Source organism: Sinocyclocheilus grahami, unplaced genomic scaffold (assembly GCF_001515645.1).
Source record: "Sinocyclocheilus grahami isolate Dianchi unplaced genomic scaffold, SAMN03320097.WGS_v1.1 scaffold1835.1, whole genome shotgun sequence".
Lineage (NCBI taxonomy): Eukaryota > Metazoa > Chordata > Actinopteri > Cypriniformes > Cyprinidae > Sinocyclocheilus > Sinocyclocheilus grahami.
The window spans coordinates 71,186-80,535 of record NW_015507014.1 but is presented as its reverse complement, the minus strand read 5'-3'; the positions used below and the strand labels follow the sequence as shown (position 1 = coordinate 80,535).

The 9,350-nt window shown below is 35.6% G+C and overlaps 1 protein-coding gene across 3 annotated transcripts; it reads left to right on the top strand.

The window, feature by feature from the left end:
- Nucleotides 1–1,135: 1,135 nt before the first annotated feature.
- On the top strand, nt 1,136–7,070 carry pcid2 (PCI domain containing 2). 3 transcript variants are annotated; one of them, XM_016259364.1, is made up of 15 exons: nt 1,136–1,229; nt 1,527–1,605; nt 1,707–1,796; nt 2,418–2,491; nt 2,561–2,626; nt 2,709–2,750; nt 2,829–2,883; nt 2,955–3,058; nt 3,644–3,719; nt 4,431–4,572; nt 4,662–4,762; nt 5,907–5,980; nt 6,063–6,188; nt 6,266–6,389; nt 6,856–6,945. In XM_016259364.1, the coding sequence occupies exons 2-15, from the start codon at nt 1,570–1,572 to the stop codon at nt 6,943–6,945; spliced, it is 1,200 nt and encodes a 399-aa protein (XP_016114850.1). In that variant the 5' UTR covers nt 1,136–1,229; nt 1,527–1,569. The 3 variants fall into 3 exon arrangements, with proteins under 3 accessions (XP_016114850.1, XP_016114848.1, XP_016114851.1); XM_016259362.1 differs by having other exon boundaries at nt 1,524–1,605; XM_016259365.1 differs by lacking the exon at nt 1,136–1,229 and having other exon boundaries at nt 1,570–1,605; nt 6,856–7,070.
- Nucleotides 7,071–9,350: the final 2,280 nt, after the last annotated feature.

Sequence of the window (9,350 nt, the reverse complement as noted above, 5' to 3'; positions counted from 1 at the left end):
AGCGCCACACACAGACACACACACACACACACACACACACACACACACACACACGTATTAGTGGTTTACGGGGACTCTCCATAGGCGTAATGGTTTTTATACGGTACAAACTGTATTTTCTATCGCCCTACACCTAAACCTACCCCTCACAGAAAACTTTGTGCATTTTTAGATTTTCACCAAAAAAAAAAAAAACACCATTTAGTATGTTTTATTAAGCCTTTTGAATTACAGGGACACAGGTAGTGTCCTCATAAACCACCTTCATATTGTAATACCTGTGTCATACCCATGTCATTATACAAATTTGTGTCCTCATAAACCACCAAAACCAGTGCACACACACACACACAAACACATAAATTAATACTACAAATCATAAATACAGAACATATAAAACATACTGGTAGGGTGGGAGGAGTTGGATCTAGATCCAACCTTACCCCCTGGATCTTGTGTTCTGCAGTGAGGACCATCTCAAATAATCACACACACGCACATACACTCACACACTCATGTTTGTTTCGCTATCTTAGTAAGGACATTGCATAGACTTCCATTGTTTTTATAATGAAGCACACGCACACTACTAAAGCTACACCTACTGTACAGAACAACAAATAATACAAGAAAATATTAAAATATTAAGTAATAAATAAAACTTTATTTAATTAAATTAAATTAAAATTAAAAAATACTTTAGGTCTTCTTTGACAAAACATCTAAAATGCTCACTCATTAGATATCTAAACATTTTTTTAAAAACTAAATACACAAGTATTTCTTTAGTTTTCACATGACACTGAGACAAAAATGTACATTAATATAACTCAATGTGACACTCTCATTACTTTATATTTAGAATAAAGCAAATTGTAATTGTCTGCACATGTCTGCAATTGCAAATGAAACCATTAAAAAAAACTTATTACTTTAGCAATAACTGAAATGGCGTTATTTTATTATTGACAAAAACGTACCTAGCAGATTAGTATTATAAACAACCCTTTAACGTGCTGTTCAAAAAACATGGAGACTCTAAAATGAAATACATGCTTATGCAAGGGCTCATGTTGCTTTAACTCGTGTATTTTACTAATATTTACATGTATGGAAAGTGCAAATTGGAATCCACAGCTGAGTGTTCACAGATGTAAACAGGAAGTGCTGCTGTGACGTTAGCGGCTCTGCAGTGAGGTGCACGCGCGAAGTGATGTGAATTCATTTGGGTAAATAAATACAAGTGATTTTCTCACAAAAATATCGCTTATATAATATAATATTTATTACGCTATTGTATCGTAACGCTTCATGATCATTTAGAGGGTTACTGAAACGAAGAATGAATGAATTAGCAGCTGCGCTAGAGCTAATTTGAAATACTAGAGTTTAATAGCACATATTAAATTCTTCATTTATGGATTTAACTGGCCGTATTTGTTTTGTTTCGTATTCTAGTGTGCATTTAATGTTCTGCTGCTTAGGCATGTGAATGTGTCTCAATCGTGCTGCTGTTGTCTCAGTAGGCAGCACACTAGATATCATAACGGCGTGTTTGTGGACATCAGGATGGCTCACATCACATTGAATCAGTACCTGCAGCAGGTGAGCGAGTTGTTATCTGTCATATATTCTATCATAGTTGTTTTATTGTCCTATGGTTTCTCTTCTGTATGTAATGTGACTCTTGTCTGTGTTTCGTGAAGGTTCTGGAGGCCATAGACAGCAGAGACGGGGCGTTCTGTGCAGAGATGTTGTCCTTCAAACACCCACACGTGGCTAACCCTCGGCTACAGGTGGAGCGCTCATTGTCCAGCGAAGGACCTTTCAGGGTTTCATCTGCCACAGATGCCCAAATCAAGACCCCCTTTTGAAATGTGTTTTCATGTATAAAGACACAACTGATGAATTAAAATGAAAAATATGTGTAAAATATTATTTGTAGAATATCTAGTTTATATTACATTACATTATAACGTTTTTCTCTCTCTACTCACGCTAGTAATGTATTGTTTATTTTAAACAAATACTTTTCATTTATCCAGATATTTAGTTTAATCTTTAATTTGTATTACTTATTTATTTATTTTTTATTTTAGAATTTATTTAGATATGTGGTTTAATATTATTTTTTTATAATATAAATGGACTGCCTAGCACTTAAAATGTTTTATTTTTGTTTATTTATTTTAATCACACCTTTTGTTTTTATTTCAATGTATTTAGACATTTCGTTTAATAAAATGTTTATTATTTATGTATTTATTTTTAATTGTTTACTCTTATTTTTCTCTAAACATTTACATGGACCCCTAGCACACTCAAAATGTTTTTTATTTAGATACTTCATTAAATCTTATTTTTTATTATTATTTATTTATTTTTACCCTGTTTCTCTAAACATTTCCATGTTGCAGCTGTCCAGTCCAGAGGAGAAGTGTCAGCAGCTGCTGGAGCCTCCGTATGATGAGATGGTGGCCGCTCATCTCAGGTACTGATTCCTCGTCAATGATGCAGCGATGCATCTTCACTGTCTGACGTCTCGTCTCTTCCTCTGCAGATGCACATTCGCTGTGTCCAATCATGACTTTGTAGAGGCCTACAAATGCCAGACGGTGGTGGTTCAATATCCTTTGTGTCGGATCTTCTGGTGTAACTGTATGTTAGATGTGCAGTTGTTCGGTGTTTGATCTTTAACACAGTTGAACATCATTTCTGAAAGCGTTTCAGGCTCATAAAGAGGAGAACTGGTGAGATGTGGCTTATGGATTTGTTTTGTATTAAACCACAAACACAACGACAGTCGCTGATGATCACTGTGTTTTCAGGGCACTGCCGATCATGTTTGCTGTGACCCTCGACCTTAGGATATTTGCCAATAATGTGAGTAGAGATCATTCATCTGTGGATCTGTAACAACAGCAGTGGCTTATTGTGTGTGTGTGTGTGCGCAGGCAGAGCAGCAGCTGCAGTCGAAGGGGAAGGGGAAGGTTGGAGACATGCTGGAGAAAGCAGCTGAACAACTCATGAGCTGCTTTAGAGTGTGTGCCAGTGACAAGTGAGTTACACACGCAGTGATACACACACCTCTGACTGTCGTCCACAGCTGATTCTGACCAAGATACACAAGAAGCACAAACGTACAGTAAAAACTGGGAAATATTATTACAATTTAAAATAGTTTTCTGTGTGAATATATTGGAATTTATTCCTGTGATCTAAGCTGAATTTTCAGCTTCATTACTCCAGTCTTCAGTGTCACAAGAACCTTCAGAAATCATTCTAATATGCTGTTTTGCTGCTCCGGAAACATATCTGGTTATTATCAATGTTGAAAACAGTTGTGCTGCTTCAAATCATGATTTTTTTTTTTTTAGATGAATAAAAAGTTCAATAGAACCGCATTTATTTGAAAAGGAAATAAAGTAAAAGAAATAAATGATTGATTACTTTAAGAAAAATTGTACTCACCTCAAACTTTTGAACTGTAGTGTACATGTTAAATGGATTATTTCTATCACATCATGTCAAGTGATAAACTTTTACACTGTCATCTATCAGCTGCTGAATGGATCTGTGTACTGTATAAAGTGAGTCTCAGTGGTGTGTCTGTATGGTCATGTGACGTTTTTGTGTGTTTCAGTCGTGCTGGGATCGATGACTCGAAGAAATGGGGAATGTTGTTCCTGATCAATCAGCTCTTCAAGATCTATTTCAAAGTAAGAGTCTGTATAGCTGACCTCTGGCCCGTGTTATTTGAGTTTCACTGAGATACTGTTAATAGTTTCTGTTAATATTTTGAATTAGATTGTAATTTTTATATTTTCTGCTTTCATGTTAATTTTAGTTAAAGTTTGAGTAATTTTGCTGTTTGTATTTGTCATTTTTATTAGTTTGTTGTAAATACTGTATGTTGGTTGTAAATACTGTATGTCTGCGTATTTTATTTATTTTGGTTTTAGTTATTTTCGTACATCAAGTTAATCTTAAACGTAAATGAGAAATGTTGTCTAAACAACTATTTCAATAACATTTTTTTTTTTACGGTTTTAGGTTTAACCATTCTCTGCCTCTGACCAGTGTTGTTATTTATATACTATAGTTTTGTATATAGTATTATTTATGCTACAGTTATATACTTGTATACAGTATTATAGCTTTAATTAATTTGTATTATTTATTTTTATATTATATATATATATATATATATATATTTACTTTTTAGGTTTAATTTACATTTATTTCAACTTTAGTTTTTATTTATTTACAGTTAATCATTTTAGAGCTTCATCTTCATTTCGGTTAGTTGCCAAGGCAACATTTCTAGTTTTCTTTTAGTTTAGGTTTTCATGTAATATTTCCATGTCGTTGCATTTGACAGACATGTTTTGAATGATGAGGTTATTGTGGAGTTCTCATGTTTGTCCCAGATCAATAAGCTGCACCTGTGTAAGCCGCTGATCCGCGCAATCGACAGCTCCAACCTGAAGGACGATTACAGCACTGCTCAGCGTGTCACGTACAAATACTATGTGGGCAGGAAAGCCATGTTCGACAGTGACTTCAAACAAGGTGTGACTTCGCAGGTACATGACAGTGATGATGATGATGATGATGATGTGAGGTCAGTGATGAAGAACGTCTGTCTCTCGTGTGTCCAGCTGAGGAGTATTTGTCCTTCTCCTTCACGCACTGCCATCGCTCCTGTCAGAGGAACAAGAGGCTTATCCTCATCTACCTGCTGCCCGTTAAGATGCTGCTGGTATGAACACATCTTTTTGACCATTTAAAGCAGTGTTTCTCAACCCTGGTCCTGGGCGCCTCCCAACACTGCACATTTTGTATGTCTCCCTTATCTGACACACCTATTTCAGGTCCTGGAGTTTCTTTTAATGAGCTAATGAGTTGAATCAGGTGTGTTTGATTAGGGAGACACACAGAATGTGCAGTGCTGGGGGGTGCCCAGGACCAGGGTTGAGAAACACTGATTTAAAGACTAGATTTTAGTATTGTGTTGTTGTTTTTTTGGATACATGTGTGTCTGGCTGTAAATGAACAGGCAGATGAAGCTGATCAGGAAGAACTTCTGATGCTAAACAAATACCAACATGTTATATTTACAAAAAGTGGTCAATGGAATGAATATATACATAAATTATATCCAGTTATATTTGAAAGATCAAATCATTGGTTTTATTTTGAAAATACAAATGACCAGAGCATATACTGTATGCCAGATGTAGAATTGTTCACACTAGACTTACATTAGTAAGTAAATTATGTATATTTATTGAAAGGAGAAGAATTGCCTTTATGTAAATTTTTGTTTTGTTTTATTTTTGTAAGTCTTCCTTGTCTGTAAAACATTTTATTAGAGTGCTTTAAATTATACTTGGAGGAAATATTTTAATTTAAAGAGTACATTAATAATAAAAAATTAAAAAGGTTTCTCCTGTGAAAATATTAGAATTTTTATCAAATATCAGTTTGAAAGATTGTTTATTTATTGTTTGTAAAAAATAATATTATTAAGCTATTGTATACAATTCGTTTAAGTATTGTAATTAAGACTTTTTAAAATCGTATTTTTTATTTTTTTTTGCCATGAATATGTAAGAAAATACATTTTAGTATCATTAATGTACTATTATAGTTTTTATTAATGTTTTGAGTTTATGTTTGTAGTACTGTTTTTGTGTTTATTTTAGTTAAATGTAGTAATTTTTTTGTGTCTGTCATTTATATTAGTTTAAATTTTTTAATATAGTTAGTCTTTTTTAAAAATAATTTTAGTTTATTTTATTACATCAGCTTAAACTAAATTAAAATACGAAATCTTGCCTTGACATATTAGCTGAAATGAAATAAGTTAAATGATAAATGTTCACTGGGTCTTCTGTTCTCAGGGTCACATGCCCACACATCAGCTGCTGAAGAAGTACGACCTTATGCAGTTCGCTGACGTCACCAAAGCCGTGAGGTAAAACACACACACACACACGTCACGCTTACAGTGAGGATGCAGTAGATCACCATGATCATCCTCTGCTTGTGTGTCTCAGCGAGGGGAACCTCCTGCTCCTCAATGAAGCTCTGGTCAAACATGAGACCTTCTTCATCCGTTGCGGCATCTTCCTCATTCTGGAGAAGCTGAAGATCATCACCTACAGGAACCTCTTCAAGAAAGTGTGAGTGATTCATTCAAATGGCTCTGATCTGGTTTGTGGTTTCTGTGACATCCGTTCGTCCGTCCGTCCATCTGCAGGTACCATCTGCTGAAGACCCATCAGCTTCCTCTGGATGCCTTCCTGGTGGCGCTGAAGATGATGAAGGTGGAGGATGTGGACATCGATGAGGTTCAGTGCATCCTCGCCAACCTCATCTACATGGTGAGATGCACGTGTCACTTCCTGTTGACCATCAGACATGGAATGTAATTCCAAAACAAACGGCAAATATTGACAGATTGAAGCTTTAGAGTGTATCATTCTGTGATACAGATACAGTTCATTAATAAGTTACATTGTGTCATTTCAGGCTGAATTATTCATGTTTTGAATTAGCATATTTAGCATATTCATATTTTGTCATTTTTATTAGTTTTTTAATATATGTATATATATTTGGGTTTAATTTTATTTCAAATGTAGCTTTTTTTCTCTCTCTAGATAGTTATTTTAGTGCTTTAACTTATTTCAGTTTGTTGTCAAGGCAACATTTCAGATTTTTAAAGTTTGTTTTTAATCAAATTTTAGTATTTTATTTCAGTGATCAAACATGTTTTAGTTGTAGTGCTGCTTCTATGTGTGAATGAGTGTGATTCTGTTGGTTTGACATGTTTTCTCTCTATCTCAGGGTCACATCAAGGGTTATATTTCCCATCAGCACCAGAAGCTGGTTGTCAGCAAGCAGAATCCGTTTCCTCCACTGTCCAGCGTATCCTAACCATCAGCTCCCGGAATGCACCTGTTCCTCTACAATAATGTCAAACATCCTTGTCCTCAACTTCATTCTCATTTTGTTCACTCTCTTTTTTTTTTTTATTGATTTACAAATAAACATCACACTGTTTTGTACTTTTGTGAGTTTTATTTCATGCTGCAGCGGCTCAAAACACGTTAGAATAAAGCAGCGTTTGGGAACCTACAGCTTGTCAGCTACACCTGGCTCTTTAACAGAGCATGTGGTTGAAATGATAGATAAAACATAAAAAAAAATCATAAATCACAAATATGACGAAATAAAAAGAAATATTCATATATATATATATATATATATATTATATATAATAGTTTTACGTCAAATGGATAAGGAAATTACAGTGCCTTGAATTCATTCCTATCGTTTTTACTTAAAACCAATTCATTTTTAAGCCCTGGCTTTAGACATACCTGTACATGAGATAATATATTATTGTTTGACTAAACATTTAAAAATAACACTAGAAATTTTATAATTAAGGGAATTAAACACAGGTGCATCTCAATAAATTAGAATGTTGTGGAAAAGTTCATTTATTTCAGTAATTCAACTCAAATTGTGAAATTCATGTATTAAATAAATTCAATGCACACAGACTGAAGTAGTTGAAGTCTTTGGTTCTTTTAATTGTGATGATTTTGGCTCACATTTAACAAAAACCCACCAATTCACTATCTCAACAAATTAGAATATGGTGACTTGCCAATCAGCTAATCAACTCAAAACACCTGCAAAGGTTTCCTGAGCCTTCAAAATGGTCTCTCAGTTTGGTTCACTAGGCTACACAATCATGGGGAAGACTGCTGATCTGACAGTTGTCCAGAAGACAATCATTGACACCCTTCACAAGGAGGGTAAGCCACAAACATTCATTGCCAAAGAAGCTGGCTGTTCACAGAGTGCTGTATCCAAGCATGTTAACAGAAAGTTGAGTGGAAGAAAAAAGTGTGGAAGAAAAAGATGCACAACCAACCGAGAGAACCGCAGCCTTATGAGGATTGTCAAGCAAAATCGATTCAAGAATTTGAGTGAACTTGACAAGGAATGGACTGAGGCTGGGGTCAAGGCATCAAGAGCCACCACACACAGACGTGTCAAGGAATTTGGCTACAGTTGTCGTATTCCTCTTGTTAAGCCACTCCTGAACCACAGACAACGTCAGAGGCGTCTTACCTGGGCTAAGGAGAAGAAAAACTGGATTGTTGCCCAGTGGTCCAAAGTCCTCTTTTCAGATATATTTAATACATGAATTTCACAATTTGAGTTGAATTACTGAAATAAACGAACTTTTCCACGACATTCTAATTTATTGAGATGCACCTGTAGGCTTAGGCATTTGAAAATACATAATGAAATGTGTATTTTTCAAGCAATAATTCCAAAAAGAAAGAGAAGCATTGGACTTAATGCAAAACATATTCAAGACACATTGCTATGACATTTATTAGGAACACCAACATAGCAGGAAAGCTAATATTTTTTGTTATATTAAGCACAAACTAAGAAAAGTAAAACAAACCTTAACATTTCAATAGCTAAAAGCACCGTGTTGTCTGCAGTGTTGTATTTCGTGGGGCGGAAGCAGCTGTGGGAGCGCGCTATTTGAGTTATACTGTATATGAGGTTTTTTGTTTTTTTTGTGGTTCGGCAGAATTTGTCCAGTCGTGACACGCCAGTCGTTAAGTGTGTAGACTGACTCAGTCATTAGGTGTCTGCTCCTCTCTGACTGTCAAAGAATCTGCTCCAGTTAAACCTTAACATTTCAATAGCTAAAAGCACCGTGTTGTCTGCAGTGTTGTATTTCGTGGGGCGGAAGCAGCTGTGGGAGCGCGCTATTTGAGTTATACTGTATATGAGGTTTTTTGTTTTTTTTGTGGTTCGGCAGAATTTGTCCAGTTGTGACACGCCAGTCGTTAAGTGTGTAGACTGACTCAGTCATTAGGTGTCTGCTCCTCTCTGACTGTCAAAGAATCTGCTCCAGTCGATGGTAATGGTCTTTTAGTATGTTGAGGTCAGAATGTTTCTTCTAGTCCTGTAGTGACCATTGTAATAACCAATTAATTTTTAAACCATTTAACCCAGGGGTGGCCAACGTCGGTCCTGGAGAGCCCACACAGCCCTGCAGACTTTAGATCCAACCTTGATAAAAAACTCACCTGCCTGGCTATCTAGACCTTGATTGGCTTTGTTTGATTAGGGATGGAGCTGAAGTCACTGTGGCTCTCGACCAACGTTGACCACTCCTGGTTTAACCAAATTAGGCTAATTGGTTAAAATTGTAAATGATATGCCAGTTAAATATAAGTTATAAATCTGTTTACAGTTTACCAGTTAAGCTGGGACCAGTGGCGTAGCGAGTAAGCCTCAGG

What these genes read in the sequence shown, in the direction of transcription:
- pcid2 (XM_016259365.1), top strand. Translation starts at nt 1,570, where the DNA reads ATGGCTCACATCACATTGAATCAGTACCTGCAGCAG. An exon ending in CGACAGTGACTTCAAACAAG is followed by an intron (nt 4,573 to 4,661) that starts GTGTGACTTCGC and finishes TCGTGTGTCCAG; the next exon opens with CTGAGGAGTATTTGTCCTTC. An exon ending in TCGCCAACCTCATCTACATG is followed by an intron (nt 6,390 to 6,855) that starts GTGAGATGCACG and finishes TCTCTATCTCAG; the next exon opens with GGTCACATCAAGGGTTATAT.